Source organism: Hyperolius riggenbachi, chromosome 1 (genome assembly GCF_040937935.1).
Source record: "Hyperolius riggenbachi isolate aHypRig1 chromosome 1, aHypRig1.pri, whole genome shotgun sequence".
Taxonomy (NCBI): Eukaryota; Metazoa; Chordata; class Amphibia; order Anura; family Hyperoliidae; genus Hyperolius; species Hyperolius riggenbachi.
This window is the reverse complement of record NC_090646.1, coordinates 652,688,921-652,709,360: the sequence shown is the minus strand read 5'-3', so window position 1 is coordinate 652,709,360 and position 20,440 is coordinate 652,688,921. Positions and strand designations below refer to the sequence as shown.

General features: G+C 43.0%; 1 protein-coding gene across 23 annotated transcripts in view; it reads left to right on the top strand.

The window, feature by feature from the left end:
- The window catches only part of CELF4 (CUGBP Elav-like family member 4), a 1,336,489-nt gene that overhangs the window by 1,280,631 nt on the left and 35,418 nt on the right, over positions 1-20,440 (top strand). For 22 of the 23 annotated variants that reach the window (XM_068252050.1, XM_068252041.1, XM_068252032.1 and 19 more), the window contains one exon: positions 7,570-7,736. The exons of the other annotated variant lie outside the window; for it this stretch is intronic. In XM_068252050.1, coding sequence (XP_068108151.1) covers positions 7,570-7,697 — 128 coding nt within the window. In that variant the 3' untranslated portion in view covers positions 7,698-7,736. The remainder of the gene's footprint in view (positions 1-7,569; positions 7,737-20,440) is intronic. 23 annotated transcript variants of the gene reach the window in all.

The window sequence follows — 20,440 nt, the reverse complement described above, 5'->3', positions numbered from 1 at the left end:
TTTGCCCCAAGGTTAGGCGTTCACGGAAAAATGGGTGCCAGGAAATTTAGCGCTGGGATGTAGTAATGTATACATTTTCATTTATAATTGTGTAAGGCACACAACGCAAACAACCTTAAAATTGACCTTACATTAAAGAGGAACTCCAGCCTAAACAAACATACTGCCATTAAGTTACATTAGTTATGTTAATTAAAATAGATAGGTTATATAATCTCTTACCCACACTGTTTTAAAAGAACAGGCAAATGGTTGATTTCATGATGGCAGCCATCTTTTTGGTTGAAATGAGGTGACATGGAGCATGAGACACAGTTCCAACTGTCCTGTGTCCTGAGCACCTCTCCCAGTTGCTAGGCAACGTGAATAACAACATAGGAAATCCCATCATGCTCTGCACAGCATCAGGGAAATAAAGCCTGGTCAGTTTTCTTTGATGGGTGGAGCTTAGCTAAAAATGTAGCTGAAAATGATGCTTTGGTAAGAAAAACAGTGCTGATGCTGTGAAACTGTTAAAGAAACACCAAGCCTTTTCAGTTCTGCTGAGTAGATTTTTAGTCTGGAGGTTCACGTTAACAAATCTGTTCCTCATTTGTTTTAATCAACAACAGTACATTTATTAATGTTAAGAAATGCATTCTATCTAATGTGTCATTTAATAAACAAATAAAGTTTCTTCATTCTTGAATTCAGTCGAATGACTTTCATACAACCTTCCACACACCATTCAATTTCTGCCAAAATTGATCTGATTTTTCTAACCTTTCTGACAAAAAAACAAAAATTTTGTCTCCTGTGTCCTCCTCCCCTCCTCCATGCCTAGTTAAAAGCAGCAGCAGCAGCACATCTCACCTGGTCCATTGGCTCACACAGCGTTTAGAGACCTCTCCTCTCCCTCAGTATTCCCTTAGTGCTGGTCAACTGTAATGACACGATCAGAAGCCGGCACTAGGGGAACAGTGAGGCAGAGGAGAGGTCTCTGATCACTGCTGGAGACGATGGATCAGAGACTCGCTGCTGCTGCTTTTAACCATGCACGGGGGCCACAGGGGGGGACAAAGGGGGGACAAAAACTATGACATGGGGCAAACAAGGACACGGGAACAAAAAGGAGGACACTGGGACAAACGGGGGCAAACAAGGACACAGTGGGACACAAAGGGGAACAGAAGAAGACACAAGGGGGATACTGGGACACGAGGTAAAAGGGAGACACAATTGGGGGGGGAAACATCTACAAGACGTCCCTGCACCATAGGCATACCAGATTTAGTATATTTTTTTCCCTGGTTTTTGTCCTCTACCTAGGTGCATCTTATAGTCCGGAGCATCTTATATTTTGAAAAATACAGTAATTTTTCTAATTGCAGCAGGAGTTTGTATTTGCTTACTTTCTCCTGTTACTATTAAATAAAATAAATTAACCTAGACGGGACTTTCCCAAGGTTCCTATGTGGCTACATGATTCAGTTGGCTTTATGTAAGTTAAGCTTAATTTTTAACGTTTATGTTTTACTTTTTTATTTGAATTTCTAGCTGTCCTGAATATTTACCCATTTGTGATAACATGAAAAAGAAAGAAAATGTTTGGGGTGGGGGTACAGAAGAGGCAAAAAGTATTGTGCTGAAATACCAGTTTATCTTGAATGCTTATTTTGGTTTATTCAGGTTGGTGACAGATTAGTTTTAGACATGGAATTTCTATGCGGTGTGAAGAAATGCCCCTGCCAATCACACGCGGTTAGGAACAGGTGTACTGGCATTTCGGGCAGCCAAGTTCTTCCCAGGAAGTGCAGTTATTTCATTTTCTGAGCTAATGAATAGGAGAAAGGGGCGTGACGGCGGTGGGTAAGGTGGAATGAGGGTGCAGGTGCTGCTATTGTCCCTGCCGCTCAGGCAGAAAGAGATCCGGAGATTTTGGCTGAGCCGCCGGTCACGTGTTTGTGATGTGAATGAGGCTTTTCAAGCAAAAACTTTTTCTTTTTGTTTTCTGAGTTGACCGCTGTAAAGTTGTTTGTTGGCTTTATTTTAGCATTGCTGAGAAGAGATAACATTGTACAGTGGCCTAGGGATCACCATAGCAGCCATAGTAGGTGCTATAGGGCCCAAAGGCTTGAGGGGCATAGTGTGCATGGCTGGTGTTTCCATCTCTGTTTGGGCCTCGTGGAGACCCAGGGTAGGCCCACCGACGTGTAGAGTAGCGGCAATGGAGCAGAGAAATGACTCACAGCTCCGGGCTCCACCGTGATATACAGATTCTAGGTGTTCCTGTCACCATGACCACAATGCCCACCCTTATCATGTTTCATAGCGTGAGAAGGCGCTCTAATTATAGAGATAAATCTATAGGGTCTGTACACTGAGTATAAAGTCTGAGTATAAAGATATCGGGTGTATGACTCAATGCATAGATTTGTTCTATTGTTGATTACTGGTCATACACCTGGGAGACTTATATGGTGTGCGACCTCGCTACTTCTGGCTACCTGAAGTAAGGTGCTACTTCTGGTTACCTATAGTGGGGGCCCTTTCGCTACCTATACTTGGGGGATACTTCTGGCTACCTATAGTGGGGGCCCTCTGGCTACCTATACTGAGAGCTCTACTGACTACGTAGTGGGGCTTCCTCTGGCCATAAAATACTTAAAATAAATAAATATCACTTGTGGGAGGATTTATCTTCAACAGAATACATGTGCTCAGTTAACAAAGAGGGCTTTCTTTAGTACATAAAAACAAGGCATTTCACAGGGTTAATACATGTGCTTCCCCATGCGTATTTAAAATACAGGAAGTGAGTGGTGATGTCACTTCCTGTATTCAACACAGCACTGTGCACAGCACCTCTTGTCATCACTGTGAGCACCAGCCAGGGCTGATCTGAGGTCTGATGCCGTCATGACAGGCAGCAGGCGAGGGCGAGATGATAGCGTAGGTACAGCGGACAGACAGCGGGAGGCGGACAACGCAGCAGTGATGAAGGACAACCCACTGTACAAATGGCAATACTGTCCACAGCATTCCCAGCGCCCTACACACTGGCCTAGGTGTCCTGCCTGCAAATCCAGCTGTGCGTATTGTTCAGCCTGAGCACATCTAGTTGCCCACTGAACACAAATACATGAGTTTTTTGAGAAATAAATGCCCCCTCGAGAGATGTGTATTATTTCGGGTATTAACCCAAGGAAGGCATCGCTATAGAAAATGAAGTTACCCTGTTGCAGTTCCCGAATTTAATTTATGGAAAATCAGAGTAGAGGCACAACTGCAAGTCATGTGGCTGCAAAACTAAACTGTAATAGGTCCTTCCAGTGTTAACACAATGCTGTCCGCTGTTCCTTTCCATATAGGTTTTAAGCCTGGTACACACATTTAATAATGATTGGCCAAGCATACCTACACAATCTGCTCACTATCTGTTGGCCCGCATACTACATGGAGGTGGTAGAATTGTTAATTGATTGGCCAATCATAATTAAAAGTGTGTACCAGGTTTTAGTTAACAGTCATCATCCTTCCCCTATATCCTTTCTCAATAGAGGGCCTTTTACTTAATAAAAAAATTAAAAAGACAACATTTTATGAGAAAAGAGGCCCCTTTTACTTCTTGGACCCACAACACCTGCTTTATCTGCTATGATTATTACACCCATGAATCAGTGATGCTAAGGTTTTCTTGATCAGAAAAACATAATGGGTCTAAAGGTGGCCATTAATGGTCCAGGTTTAGCAAAAGATGGACATTCCAGTCCAAAAATTGTGTTTGTGATGGAGGGAGTCGGTGGTGGCAAGTGATAAAAATGAAAATTGGTGACTTGCTTCTCCAATCTATAGAAATAAATAATTCAGGCTCGTGACATCTGTACTGCTAAAGCTACAGGAAGGTTTTTGTAGGTTTTGAGTGAATAATATTGTTGGCAGGAGGTGCAATACCTTGTGACTGAGAGGCCACAGAACACCTTACAGTAGTAACCAAGGGTACGTCGCATTTGTGTTTTATGGGCCTTCCTCTTTTCTGGTGCAACAAAAAGAACTGGCCAACAAGGCTTTGGTCTGCAAAGTGGCATCCCGACAAACCAATAGATTCCTGGGACAATGTCCTTTGGACAGACTCGACCGTTGGCCATAATGCACAGCACCACATTCAGCTAGAGCTAAACAGTATATTGGCACAAAGACCAAGGCCCACGTGAAAACATTTTTCTCTTTAGTTTTCTTCTAGGTGATACTTCCGCATCTTCTTGTGCATAAAATGCACCCTAAGCCATCAGCAAGCAGGAAAATATTGAAAATAAATTTGTTAGTACGTTTTCATCTACTTTTTGGAACTATTTAATTTGCAAAGTGCTAAAAAGATCTTTAAATAGAAGATATTTAAATAGAAGATGTGAGATATGGTGGATAAGGGGTTATGATTAAGGCTTGTTTTGCAGCCATAGGATCTGGTAACTATGCAGTCATTGAGTTGACCATGTGGCCCTCTGTAGATCCACGTATTTCAGTCAAATGTGAGGCCAACTTTGAGACAGCTTAAAGGAGTACTGTAGGGGGGTCGGGGGAAAAAGAGTTGAACTTACCTGAGGCAGACGTCCTGTGCCCGCACAGCCAGACACCGATGCTCCGGCCCCGCCTCCGGTTCACTTCTGGATTTTCGACTTTAAATTCGGAAAACCACTGCGCCTGTGTGGCTGCGCCCTCGCTCCCGCTGACATCACCAGGATTGTATAGCACAGGCCCAGTACGGTCTGCACCTGCGCAGTATGCTCCTGATGATGTCAGTGGGAGTGAGGACACCGATGCCCAGGTGCAGTGGTTTTCCCACTTTAAAGTTGGAAATTCCAGAAGTGAACCGGAGGCGGGGCCAGAGCATCGGTGAGTGGCTGCGCGGGCACAGAATGTCTGCGGGGGACCATTAGAAGCCCCAGGTATGTTCAACTCTTTTTCCCTCTACCCCCTACAGCACTTGACCTAAATTGGATGATGCAACAAGACAATGAACACAAGCACACCAGCAAATCTGTAATTGAATGGCATGAACTGGTTGCATCTGAAAGAGTTTTGCTCAATTATTACAAGATTTTTCCAACAGACTGCACTCTATCACATGGATTGCAGATAAGAGCCAGAAATGTTGTTTGGACAAGAGATAACAATTAGAGGTTATACTAGCAATGCGTACCTCTGACCCGATCATTTCTTTAGGTGCAAAAGCAGCAAGTTGTGTCAGGCAGGAGGGGAGCGCACACTTACAGTGTAATTTCTCCATTAAAATTTCTGGAAATAGCAAAACTAATCTCCTGCAATAACGGCTGTTGGATTTTAGCCTGGCCAAATGAAAAACAGATATGTCTTCTTTCTGTGACCAGAGACACATTTTCAGCTTGTAGCTTTACTGTTAAGTTACAATCACTAAAATACTGTCACTGCAAATAATCGTTCATGATCATTTCATGTGACAATTTAGGGATGATCTTTGTACAGACATGCTGGAGGATTCTTGACCTAACCAACCTTATTGGGTGACCAGATATCTGGTGATGAAATCGACCCTGTCTAGGTAACTCAAGCAAAGAATAGTCAGCGTTAGTCTAGTTGCGGGACCCATGGCATGGCCACTTCCTGCTTATGTCAATTTGGGTCGTTGGGTCCCTTATTTCTTACAAATTAGTAAATGTGACAAAATTACTGAGAGCAAGAAGCAGCCATTGGTCTTTGAGGTTTTCCACTAGGCCTCCTCAAATAGACTACCGCCAAATAGTCTGCCGTGAAAATGTATTTTCCCAGGGAGCTGACCCTTATCCAATTCTTTGCACTGCAAACAATATTAGGCCATAGACTGGTTAAAGCACAATAGTTTACCAGGGCATCTCCAGGCCAGACACCACTGGAGTTCATTTGAGATGTCCATGCTTGCAAGAACCACGAAAAGCACTAGTAGCAGAGGCTACATCAATAAATCGCTATAATTTCTGCAAGATCAGCAAGGTAAGCTTAATGTTGCCCATACAGGGTACAATTTTTTCTTTTTTTTTCAATTAGATAATTTTGTTCGATTACTCCGTTAGATCAAACATAACGATTTTTCCAACATGTCCGTTGAGATTTTTATTGAAAAAAATGGGATAATCAATTCTTTTTTCTTGATAAATAAAAAAAAAATCTTTTGACCTTTCATTAGATCGTTTTGGTTGAATAAACAGGAAAATTGAACATTTTTATTGCATTGTATATGGGCACCTTTAGGTTAAAGAGGAGCTGTCAGTCATACTTTCTCAGAAAAAAAACACATATATAAGTAGATAAATACTTGCTCTACTTATATAACACATGTATTGCACTGTCCACAGTTTGATTTTAGTGATTTTTCTACAGTAAAAAAAAGAGAAAATCCTTCTTAGCATTTCCCATTTTAACTGTGGCTATTTTGAAGCCAATCCTGATGTCATTTCCTCCCTTACTCTCCTCTGCCTGATTTGCCCGCCCTCCACTATAGAAAGTGCATTGTCTCAGCATGAGAAATATTGGCCAATCAGAGAGGAACAGAGGCGTGGGAGGGGAAAACAGGAGGGAAAGAGGCTTCAGCCAATCAGGCTGCATTAGTTAAGTCTGAGGGGAAGTAGAGAAGCAAAAAAGGACAACCCAGCATGCCCTGCAACTTCCTTTTTATGTACCAAATTTTGTGCGTACCAAATAAGAGTCAGGTAACTGGGGAATGATCATTTATCAACAAGAAAAGTAACAGTGATTTTAACTTTTTGATTGCCTGTTTATCAACCTTATTACTTGTTTACCAGATAAACATAAATAATTGATTTTTGATGTTATGCCCAACAGTTACACTTTAAGTCTATTTTTGTCTTCCAAAGAATCTTTACAAATTGTATTACTTGCTATTATCTGTATCATTCACAAAACTTGATTGTGTCATTTTTCGGACCCGGTTTCCAATGTTTCTATATCAGGTTTAAAATTACAGCATGTCAGATTTGATTGATCGTACTGGACCATTCTGGAAATTTTGGAAAGTTGGGTGCTATTGCTATTGTTTATGTATGCAATATAGGTTATGTAGAGGTGAAATGAGGATATCACTATTAGTTTCTGTTGGTGGTTGAGTTACTGGTTACCGTAGAGTATGTGGATATATGTCTTGTATTTATTTTTACTTTTTAAAACCCATTCTTCTTTAATATCTTGGTTGAACTTTGAACTGGATAGTTGTGTGGCCTCCTTGGCCCCCTCTTCTGTTTTGAGTTTGATTTGGGAATTCTCTTGATTTTGATAGAAGTGTAGCCAATGGAATACTGCATTATCCATGATGGAACATTAGGTTGTTTTTAGCTCTTGGAACAGAGTTTGCAGGTGATAAGTAGTCAAGCCAACCCTATACAGGAGATATCTACATGATGGGTGCTGCTTTTTAGGATATGCAATATTATTCCCTCATGCTCATCTACCTCTGCTAAATTTCCTTCTTCTCATCTTCATCCTTAATGGTTATGCTATCTGTGTATGGTCCCCTAGTAAATTTGGCTTGTTAAGCCCCCACATCCCTTTGTATTTTGACAGGTTTTGTGAGTTTTGACAATCCTGCCAGTGCCCAGGCTGCCATCCAGGCCATGAATGGCTTTCAGATTGGCATGAAGAGGCTGAAAGTTCAACTCAAGAGGCCGAAAGATGCCAACCGTCCTTACTGAGATACTTCAGGAGCCTCTGGAAAACAAGGACTAGCACAGGTAGGTCAACGGGAAACAACGTCGCGCTAAGAAAAAAGGCTGGAGGGAAGAGAAAGAGAACTAGGTAGTTATTTTGAGTGAGTGACGTGAAGATTGTGACAAGTTTTGTGGTGTTTAGTCTTACCATTCTTCAAAAGTGTCTTCTCAAGAAGCACCTGGAGTAGAGCCTATTGAAACTACATGGTCTACAAGAGCCACCGTTGTTGTCAGTAGTCAATTAACTCATGTAAAGCAGGAAGCTGACATTTTGGACAAACTGTATTCAATATTTTTTTTTCCAAGAGGTACACCTACAGCGAATCAGGCGCAAGAAGCTTTTATATTTTTAAGAAAGCAATGCAATGTCAAGGAAACCTGGCTGGATTCCAGCATGACTTTACCTAAAGGACCACTATCATGCAAAACTGAAAAAAAAAGAATATGTACTTTTTTTGTATTTTTCCCATGTATAGCTATTTCTTAGTTATATTATTGATAATTTTGAACATTTTACCCACAGGGTTCTAACTAGTACATGTCCTCATGGGGGATTCTTAAGATTTCCTTTATTTTTTTCAAAAGCACTCCCTGGCAAAAACCTAAAAATGCCAGCCAAAGGCTTGGAACCGACTTGCAGTGCTTTTCTAATCATTTTCAAAGGGCTTGTGATTAAAAAGCTCTTGTTAATTTAATGCTATGGGTGTGATACATAACATTACCTTAACAGGGGCTTTACAAATCACTGGCACTTAGAAAAGCACTGCTAGTGGGTCCCAGGCCTCATCGTGTGTGCCCCTTTCTGGCATCTGGACTGTACCACTGCCGTTCAGGGCATGGTTTGGAAATCTTGAGAATCTCCCATGAGGAGCAGTACTAGTCCAGAAAGAGGCTTGGAGCCATCAGATTAATAATACCCACTGTAAGTAGGCAGCTACATAGGAAAAAGGCCACTTACAGTGCATTTGACTCTGGGAAATATGTACATTTAATATAGACATGTGTACATATGTAGTTGAGAGTTTTCCATCCAAATGGTCCTTTCATCATTTTATACAGTGCCTACAAAAAAAAGGAAAATGCGTTCTAACCCTTTATGTTGTTAAGGCCAACATGTGAGGGACGTTTGAGATAATCGATCTTCCTGATCAGTTTCTCAGTCTGTGACTGGTTGGTCGAAATTGTCAGCACAACGTTCACACGTGCATGATGACTGATCTTTTGTTCCAAACACCTTCCTGCGGGTCACGGTTCAGGATCAGTTATTTACCATCACATCCAATTGTCCATCAGTTGATTAACTGCTCGCTTGTTGTTGTTTCCGACCAGTCGGCCGAGAAATTCAATGCCGATCAGTATTGTCCAATCATTTTTATAAATGTTTTCATCAGTTGGAAGTGAATATTCGATGTGGCTACAAACCCGAACACTTGGACTTTTGGCTGCTTCGCAATTTTAAGTAATCTGAGATGTTTGCCTCTGTTGCCTTTAAGGACCAGATGCTCAATTTTTTTCCTTCTTGATCACTGTGATTGGATCACAGTGATCATGAGGTCAGGAGCCAATGAAAACAGCTTCTGACCGATAGGAGGAAGCTTGGCTGTGCCAATGACAGTAGAGTTTGCTTCCTCCAGGAACAGTGATCAGCTTTAGACCGCGGTAAACCATGGCATAGAATCTATATCACATCAGAGTTAGAGATCTACAGATGCGTTGTAGATTCTACTTACCCATGTCCCAAACTGGTTAAGACCTGACACATATGACACCAGTAGCAGAGAGTTGTGTAGCTTCTGTGTCTGGTTTTAAAATAATCAGAATCTGAATCAGATGTTGTTCGCCAAGTACAGGGTATCGTACAGGGAATTGTTGTTGGCTCAGACAGCTCAGAATTAGTGGAATGGTGGCAACTTTCTAAGGGGTTAATGAACGTACATGGATACATAATGACATGGGTACATGTTACACATTGATATGGATACACATTACTCATCGGGGATTGCTATTTGAGTGTGGGGGGGGTCTGAGTTGAGGTGGAGATCGACCAGCAGAAGCGGCGACCTGATAGAAGTAAATTGAGCTTACGGTGTCCAACTGGGAGGGTTATTTGCAATCCTGATGGCCATGGATTGCAGTCTGGAGGCGTAAAAGAGGTCAAGAGATGGGAGGGGTGTCCCGATAATCTCTGCAGCTTTGATGACTCTCTTTATCTTGTGTTTGCTGCTCGCAGAGGTGCTCACTAACCACTCGATGGTAGAGGAGCAGAGAATAGTGACAGAGTAGAAGCAGGTCAGAAGGGCTGAAGTAATTCAAAACTTTTTTTAATTGGCACAGGAAGAACAGCCATTGTTGGGCCTTTTTCTCAGTTTTGGAGGCTTCTTCTTCCCACCTTAGGTGTAGGTCACTGGAGGTGGTGGTACCCAGGAGGTGAGTGCTGGGTACTCTGGTGACCTTAGTGCCCTCAATGAGAACCAAAGGGAGTTCATGGGGGGGATTCCTAAAGTCAATGGTCAGTTGAACCATTTTTGCTGAGCTTATTGTCCTTACGCCAGTTGCAGATCTTCTCAATCTCTTGGTGGTAGACCTCCGTGAAAAAAAGATGAGTCTCCTCTTGTAGACCTCCATGAGGGAAGATGTTGCTTCTCTTCTATAGACTTCCATAAGGGAATATGCAGCATATCTTACAGACCTCCATGAAAAAAATATTGAGCTCCTCTTACACAACTTATTGACAGAAAAGGCAGCAACTCTAAGGGCCCGTTCAGATCAGAAATGCGGATGGCCATGCGTGCGGAACGCGTGCGGACCGCAACGTGTACGAACGCATGGCCATCCGCGTTTGTGTGCGTTGCGTGGCTGATCCCATCACTGAAAAGTCAATGGGACAGCCACGCGTTTTTTGCAAAATCTGCGTTCCCGGACCGCACAGGTCCGGAACGCATGCAGTGTGAACATCAGACATTGCACTCTATGCAATGTCTGATGTCGTGCGTTTTGGCCACCTGCACGCGTTTCCAAAACGCGGCTGGAAACGCGTGCAGTGTGACCAGGCCCTTACATGTGCTGCCATTTCCTCTAATATCCCAATGTCCCAGCTTCCCAAATTGAATTCTGGGCTATTTGCGATCTGTAGTTTTTGAACTATACTGTGTGTTTACGAGACATTGGTAAATAGGTGCATGAGATAAAGCAGAACTGGATGAGCAACATACTCTAGTGGGGGACGCAGCCCTAAATCCCTGTACTTTCTTAAATTACTTGGGAGAACTTGTTGAATTATGCCAAAATATAAGTGATATGTCAAAATTACATCGAGGGACTTGGCTATTACTATTTGGTACATTAGTAGAAGGCTATAACATGGAATAATTCATTGCATGCTGATTTTTGGATTTTGCGTGTAAATCTTAACAGGCTCATGAGTCAGAAATTGTACTTAGCTACAGTACAAGCAATTTTGCAACTGTAGATTAAAATGGACTATATATAGCAACAGTGGCGGCTTCAGATTCAAATTTCAATTTTCCGAAGCACATAGGGAGCACAATGGCTGGCTGGTGGGGCCCATTTGGGTGATCAAAATGTATGTTTGTATGGCAAGCAGGCAAGCTTTAGATATTTTTTGCTTAATTCAGGTGATAAAATTAAGTCTAACTAGTTCAGCAATAGTAGGAATCAAAGGTAAACACCACAAACAGAGCTCAGAGGCTTTTGAGCAGACCAGATTGTCCAAATGATGGTGCTATTATGGAAGAAACTTTTTCTACTTGGCTAGTCGGCTAGCAAGCTTTAATCCTTAGGCCTGGTTCACATTAGAAAATATGAGCCAAACGGATCCGGTGAGCGGATCTGGTCTCCGCTTCACCGGATTCGGATGGCTCTGTGCACGTTGGCAAAGGGATTGTGAAAACTCATCGGACCACCGATGGATCGGATCGATTTTCACTCCGTTTGCCAGCAAATACATACCTAATGGCAGCGGCAGAGGCTTCCTCTTCTTGCGCTGTGATTACACAGCGCGTCACATGACTAGTCAGGAAGAAGACGGACGCCTCTACCGCAGGCCTCTAGGTATGCATTTAAGGCCCGATTACCCTCGCTCACCCGCCCAGCTGCTGCACCCTCCCTCACCCTCTCGTCGCTCAGGTCCGCGGCCCCACATCCCCCATCCCCTGTTGAATGGTCCATTTCTTCACTAGTGTAAAGAAACGTTCCGTTTTCCATTGCCCCAATGCAAAAGCATTTTTTGTCTGGTTCCGTTCCACTCGGCAGAACGGTCCGGAAAATTAGGGCCTGCTGCATTTTTTGGTCTGGGGAACGGAATGTAAGGAACATATCTGTACCAACGGGCGCATGTGAATGGTCCAATAGGTTAACACTGGATGCTTTCACATCCGTTCCGTTTGTACAGTATATGTTACGGTTACGTTCCATCAAAAACCACAGGTGTGAACCTGGCCTTACTTGCTAGAAAGCTGTTCCTGTGTAGACAGATCACAGGCAAATCATTTCAGCCTGTGTCTGACGATTCTACAAGCAAGGGGATGGGGAAGAGGCAGGAGGGAGAGAATGTGTGTAATTCCGTAGTAGCTAAGCATTGCTGCAGACTAAAGCTTGTATTTTTACAGGCAGGACGTTTTCAATCAGGATAATACCATGTATTAGCTAATTTAATAGAAAAACAGTAAGTTTTTAGCTAGTAAGCATTCTTCAGACTCTATTACTGTTGGCTGACAATGTTAGAACATACTGTACAATCAGAAGGAGGTAGAGAGATTTGTTTTGCAAATATAAGTGTCATCCAGATACATTAATTGCAAGGGATCTTGCAAGGATTGCGAGGTATGTATGTCAAATTGATAAGACCCTTGGTTTACCTGCATAGACTCAGGCCAGCATGGAGAGTTTTTTACAGACCCTATCCTGTTCACTATATGCTAATAGAGCCTGAAAATAATAAACAATATATTTCTAAGCAGGGGTAGGGGCACTCATAGGGGTACAGTGATTCCCGGGGGAGGGGGGCAGCGCCCCAGCATGCCCCACCAATATGTAGTAGATGTGGTCACTGGTGGATTTTTATTTTAAAGAGACTCAAAGAACCTCTCATGCGCATGCCTTTAAGACTCTCTCCTGTACTGCAAAGTACTTAAAGATGCATACCTTTCTGTAGCTTGTGCTCTCCTCTTTCATTTGATGCCTGAATCGCCGTTCTACACCAAAGAGTTTTCGTTCGATTTCAATTTAAAAATCGCGGCTGCCATCTTGGCTATGTTATAACTTCCGGGTCACCCCTGTCTTCTCTGATAGAGAAGTGCATCACTGAATGAAGCAGGAAGAGGAAGTGACACGCATGGCCATTGCAAGAGGCTCTTCGAGAGGGGTCATAGCACGGCTTTGTTGGAAGTCGTCTGGCTTAAAAGCATGCCCATGAGAGGTGCTCGGAGTCCCTTTAAAGCAGTTTTTTTAAACGATTTTAGTGTTGAAAAATATTTGGCTAAGAGATAATATACTGTAGTTGATGATTCACAAGGAATATTAGCTGTTTTTTTTTTTTTATTTTACGAACGCCTCCCCTCCACCAACTCAAAACTGTATTGAATTTTAAAGAAAAACTTTTTACACCAAACATTCCCACAACTCCTTCACGGGTACTTTGAAAATAGTTAACTGAGCTTAATGCATTCAACTTAGCTGCTTCAGGTCATGTGACCCAAAGCTATTTTAAAGAAGGATTTTTTGACATAGAGAAGGTAGCGTTTGAGTAATTTATTGTTGGAGTATTTACATATAAAAAGTGGATGTAGGGGCTTATATATTTTTTTGTACTTAGAAATGGCCGGTCATTTTTGTCAGGTCCCTTGGTTGGGCTATTTTTTATTTTTTTTTTATTTTTTTTTTTAAAGGTAGCTAAATTAACGATATGCAGCTTATATGTTGTAATAAATCTCCATGTTATAGATATGGCCTATACACATTCATTATTTAAAGTGGAACTGTTCTGTTTTAAGAACAATGGGAAATCACCATTATTACACTCCATTTACATAAATAAAAATGTTCCCTTCCTTCACTCACCCCTCCCCCACTCACCTATAGAGGGACGCCACATCATCCTCTAAACCTCCCCATTTACGGTAATCTCCTCTGTGCTCCAACAATAACATCAGATCCGGGTTCCATCCGCTGTCCTGAACTGCTGCATGCAGTCTGTCCCCACATGGCTGGATTTCTGGATAGACCACAAAGGTCCGGGTCTTGGGCAGCTGCAGGCCAATGGGGCATCTGGTCATAAAACAAGTGGTTGATCCATATGAAGGAGGAGGCCGCAAATTGAGAGCAACACATGAAAAAGGAGGCTAATGTCCAAGGCTGTTCATTAAAGAGATGCGCTGCAGTCTATAGATGTTGCACATGGAAGAGGGGGCTGTACATGGAATATGAGGGGAGTCACAACACACTTGGCCTGGGGGCAGAAAAAGTATAAATCCGGCCTTGTCTCCCCGGTGACGGCATTGGGCATTTGTCTTTCACTCTCACCCTTTGCCACCGATTGGAGAGAGAGCATGGCTGTTACAGAAAATAACCTCCCCTTTCTTAGTTCAGTAGGGGGTGTGGCCAAGGCATAGGGTGATGTGGTGGTGATGCAGTCTTCCGGGTGTCAGAGTGGGAGATTGTGTGTGGGTGCAGTCATGGAATGGGACAGAATCTGCCTGTCATTCAACCTTCCTCCAGTTATTCACTATGGAAAAGAGTTGTGGCCCAGGACTGAAGACTGTGTCAGGACAGCCTGATCCCGTACCACTGCACTTCAAGAGAAAGAGGTCACATAGGGCCTCAATTCTGATAGGGTTATCAAACAAATTACCTCATGTGAGGTAATTTACCTCATGAGATAATGACATTTATAATTTCTGGTACGTTTTAGTCATGTTTTACCTCATGAGGTAATTTATGAGGTAATTCATGAGGTAATTTACAGAAAATAGCTATTTTTATGGAAATTAGGGGGCATGTTAGCTCATAATTTACCGATCATTTTAAGACCTGCCTGTACCTGGAGGTAAAGTCAATTTGTATGCATTTTGCAGTTTTTAGTGGAGTTCCTATTGCTGTTTTAGTGTCATTCCTATTCAAGCTGTGTAATAGAAAAGAATAGTAGAAATAAAACTCCAATTATTTACTGGATTTTTTTTTTATAGGGGATGCCTATAAATATACTTTTTATAGGTTGCTACATAATCAATACACCTTCCCCCATATAAAAAAAAAAAAAAAAAAAAACCTCTTCCAAAGACTATCCTAACTTATGGAAGACAATTGAAGACGACTGTTATTTATTTACTGCATGCTTACCGCTGAAATACCTCATGTTTTACCTCATGTTCGGAAATGGAAAAAATCTTTCAGAATTGCTAAAAAAAAAAAAAAAGAGGAAAATGCCTCATGAGGTATTTTACCTACAAAAAAATATTTACCTCACATAGCTACCAGAATTGAGGCCTAGTCTCTAAAACTGAAGACCAATAAAAGACAAGAGGAGAACAGTGCTTTCCGTGTGGACTTTTAATGGCCAAATGTCTCACCTAGTTTTGTGGGCTGTTCAATCAGAAGTTTGCGCATATGTGATTGGATCAAGCTGTAGGTCCAGTCTGCTTGTGAACTTGCTAGGTGGAGGATCCATCCTTCATCTTCTGTGAATGCACATGTACTGTGTGGTCTGAATGAGTGAAATAAGCCTAAATTTTAATAAAATCAAAAGATGTAAGCAACACGTTTCACAGGGGCTTCTCCCCTGCTTCCTCAGGTAATAAATACACAACAGGTACAACAGCTATTAAAGAGTTTTCTGTGCAAGATGCTGTCCCCTCTGTACAATCCCACCCCCCACTCCTGTGATGTAAGACCAATTTACATACCTTCCCTATAGGTCCAAACAGACTACAACCCCATCGTGGTTTCTACTCCCACTCAAATATTAGCGCCTTGCACAGAAAGCTATTTAATAGCGGTAGTTCTGTTGGGGGTTTTTTTGTACGCCTTAGGAAGCTGGGAAGAACCCCCAAAAAGCACATTCTATACATATTTTAACCTTATTAAACTTAAAAAAAAATACTTTATAGACTTCCAACCTCCAGGGTCCCCAAGTCGGCTGCCGTACCCCACAGGTCCCCCCTTCAACTTTATTGTGGTCTCCAAGGCCAAATGTATCATGGTTAATTCATAAAAGGCTATGCAGTAAAAAAAATCTGGTCGGGAAAATACCGCATTCTGCATTTTAGGCTTTTGTGTGCTAATTCATAAATGTTTTCACAGCTGTAATAGAAGTGCGGGGATTTACCGAAGTAAACTGACGGTAACATAAGAGTAGCTGGCTGAGTTGTTACATTTGCTGTTCTCAGTGTAGAGACAGTATTACAATAAGACATCCCCAACTTCCATTTAGATGTGCATGTTTTGTTATACTGCCTCTGCTCACCCTGAATTTGCTCTGTATCTGTCTATTAGTCTTTCTAAACAATCTATTTAATTGCCACAGCGTAGAATAACTTCAAGAAACTTTACATACACATCTTAAAGAGAATCTGTACTCTAAAATTCTTACAATAAAAAGCATACCATTCTATTCATTATGTTCTCCTGCACCCCTCTGTGCTGTTTTTGCCACTCCCTGCTGCAATCCTGGCTTGTAATTGACAGTTTTAGGCATTGTTTACAAACAAAAGACATGTCTGCTAACCAGAGTGTGATAGGCTGAGAGGAGCTCAGTCTGTGACTCACACAGAGCCTGCAGGGGGGCGTGGAGAGGGTGTGTATAGCTTCTCCCTATCACAAGCAGAGCAGCACATTCCAGCCTGAGTGCCTGAGCCCGACAAAGCCGTCAGAGGAAAGAAGATTAGATTATATAATACAGCCACTGTGCAACTAGGAAAGGCTGCAGTAATACAGACCACATTAGAACAGGTATAGGAACTTATAGGATAGAAGAAATAAGGCTGAAAATTTTGTTACAGAGTCTCTTTAAATGCAGGAACCCAAGAGGTTAAACACAGCCTAAGGTATTCAGGGGAAGCCGTGTTTGTTCCGCTCCCACTGCTGCTGCCTGGGGGAGATCTCACTGCTTCTGCTAGTGAGTCTCCATTATCACCTCTTCAAAGCAGGCGGTATTCTTCTGTGCCATTACCGCCTGCTCTAATCTTTATGATTTGACATTTACTGACATGCGTTGAGGTAATTACAGCACAAGGCGGTAATTTACCTCACTGCTCAGGAATTTCAGCTTTTCACGCAGTAACACCTTTTATGAATTGACATTTTCCTAAGTGCTCGGTAAAGCCAGCTGTTTTCTGCATTACCGAATGCGGTGATGCTTTATGAATCGAGACCATAGTGTGCCCCTAGGCCAAGTATGTTGTGGTTCCCCTTCCATGTACAGCAGCGCCCATCCCATTCCATGTGTATCCCCTCATCCATGTACAGCTGCCCCTCTCTTTCATAAGCAGCTCCCTTGAGCACCAGTCTCCCTTGTTCATGTGCTGCTTGCTATTTTCAGGCTTTTTCTTTCATATGTAGCAACCCCCTTTTCAAGGCCAGGGCCTGTGTGACATTTCCAGAAATCCAGTCCTAGTGGTCCCCGAGGGCCCCATGCAAAGTTTCGGGCAACATAGCAACTCACATTCCCTGGCTGATGCTCTCCTACATTAGTTTGTGGCTCTGTGCAATCCTGCCTCCAATCTTGCAGGGACGTCTCTCCTCTGTGACCCGGCGCATGTTATTACGGTATGTAATAACACGCGCAGGGTCACTGAGAAGACGCGGCCAGCGGGGATGAAGGAGGGACTGCATAGATTAATGCAGGAGCTCCCGTCCGGGGCAAGTAAGTTGCTACACTGCCAAAAACTTTGCAGGGGACCACTATTAAGTTAGGGGGAGACCCAGGGTTGGAAGCACTCGGGGGCCCTGGGGCAATACCACAGGTTGCCCCATGGTACCACCGGCCCTGCTGCTTTTTACAAAAATCTGCACATGAAAATTATAGGCATGCCAAGCAACTGAATCTTTATATTATTAGTATTTCCTTGCAAGGGACCGCGGGGGCTCATCTCCAACACAGATTCAGGCACTAATCCGAGATTTATTCAAAAAAACTACATTTCTACAATTTTTTTATTGAATACAGAGATGGATTAAACTGTGGCTAGGACTACAGTAAATAAGACTTTTCTATAGATAATAGCTGTCCGCCAGCCTGCCGTGGTCTGTCACCTCCTCCAGGCATCCTTAAATTACCCCGATAACGACGTTAAAGAGTGATGGGCCAGCAGTCTCGGGAAATTCTGATCGCTGCTTTAAGGATTCAATGAGAGCCGCTAATGCCTCGAACAAGACATATGGAGAAATAAAGGGAGACAATTAAGAAAGCCACCATCTAAATCACAGCTGACATGATAGATTCTTTAAATATAAGTGTGTTTGAGTTGGAGTCAGCATTGTGTGTGTGCAGTTTGCGGAAGATGGATGAGCGAATCTGGGCTGCTAATTTGAGCCTAAGTGATGAACACCAGTCCTCCTCCTATGGCGCTATATCTGGTCGGGTTTCTTAACCCGCTCCTAGCCTGGGAGGTAAACAAGGAGAGAAGGAATAAGACTGCGGAAGGGCAGTACAGTGGTGTAGTGGTTAGCGCTCTCGCCTTGCAGCGCTAGGTCCATGGTTTGAATCCCAGCCAGATAAGAAAGGCTTACCCTCAGCTCAACCGCCTGAATCACAACCACCAGGGAGTCAAACAGCTCACACCTGGATCCTCATTAGGTGTGTATATAAACCGCAAGAAAAGAAGGATGGCTGGGTCTCCACCTGGATTTAAGCAAATGACAGTATTGATTGTACTATAGCACAAAACAGCACCCAAATCCCAGCCAGGTCAGCATCTGCAAGGAGTTTGTATGTTCTCCCTGTGTTTATGCGGGTTTCCTCCGGGCACTCCGGTTTCCTCCCACATCTCAAAAACATGCAGATAAGTTAATTGGCTTCCCCCTAAATTGGCCCTAGACTTTGATACATAAACTACACAATACATACATAGACACATAGCTCCCAACTGTCCCTTTTTTGGAGGGTCAGTCCCTCTTTGGGAGCCCTGTCCCTCTTTCTTCCTCATTTGTCCCTCTTTCAGGACTTTGTCCCTCTTTCTATGTAAATATATATAATTCTCTACTTAAAAATGTGTTTGATTGCCTCTGAACTTTAGTCTCATCCTTTAAATTGATATATTACTAATTTTAAAATGTTAATATGAAGGAAAATGAACCAGGATAGACAGGACCAGTGTGGTTTGAATTATAAAACAACATATTTTTCTTATAAAATCTTTATGGTATGCGTGACTAGGGGTGTGATGGGGGCATGATCAGGGGTGTGACAGGGCGTGGTCAGGGGTGTGACAGGGGTGTTGTCAGGGGTATGGCTTAAGTGTCCCTCTTTCTCATCGCAAAAAGTTGGGAGGTATGTAGACATATGATGATGGTGGGGATAAGATTGTGAGCCCCTATGAAGGACAGTTAGTGACAAGAAAATATACTCTGTACAGCGCTGCGTAATGTCGGCGTTATATATATACTTAAATAAATGAGCGGAAATGCCACTTTCCAATTTAACGGAAATTCCGATTTCCGCCAATGCCATTTTTCCAATTACCTTTTTTTTTTGCATGCGTTTTTTTTTTTTTTTTATCAGAGGAAGCAAAAATGACAATAAAAGAAAAAAAATGGAAAAATGTAATCTTGTGGTTCGTCTAAAATTACCACAGTAATCCGATTTTTGCTGAAAATTTCTGCTTTCTCTGGTTGGTCCAATGCTTCCGAGTTCTGTGACTGGGCTACAATTATGGAGTTGCGGTAAATCGGATTTCCCAAGAATTCTGATTTCTGTTTTCCGAATTCTGAAAATTCAGAAATTTCAGTTCCGTGGAATCCAAACGAGCATCCTTAGATAAGACGCACTACCGCGGCACAAAATGTATTAAAGAGAACCTGTAACTAAAAATAGTTCCCCAGGGGGGTACTCACCTCGGGTGGGGGAAGCCTCCGGATCCTATCGAGGCTTCCCCCGTCCTCCTGTGTCCCACGACGGTCTCGCTGTGTCCCTCCGAACAGCAGGGATCTAAATATTTACCTTCCCAGCTCTAGCGCAGGCTCAGTATCGGCTCTCCGCTTGGAGATAGGTGGAAATAGCCGATCGCTGTCGGGCCGCTCTATTACGCAGGCGCAAGTCTCCTGTGCCTGCGTAGTAGAGCGGACCCGACGGAGACCGGCTATTTCTGTTTCTTTCCGTGCTGAGAGCTGCAACAGCGCCACCCGCTGGAGCCGGGAAGATAAATATATCAAGCCTTGTCAGGCTTGTTGAGCTAGAATTGCAAGTCGCTTCGGGGGAGCCAGCGCTGGATTGCCTGCAGGTACAGGGGAGGGGGAAGCCATTCCCTAACCCCCCATTTTACAATTTTCTTTACCCCCCCCCCTCCCCAATTTCCTAATCTTTTTTTAATAACCCCCCCCCCCCCCCCCCATTGTCCAATCTTCTTTACCCCCCTTAATACTTCCATGCCATACAGGGTCGAACTTGGAGCTGGAAGAGCTCAGGAAATCCACCTGCTGGCCAAGCAGCAGTGATTAGGTGTTGCTGCTCACAGTGAAGACTTGCTGCAGGTTTCTATTGGGAGTGATAACACAGG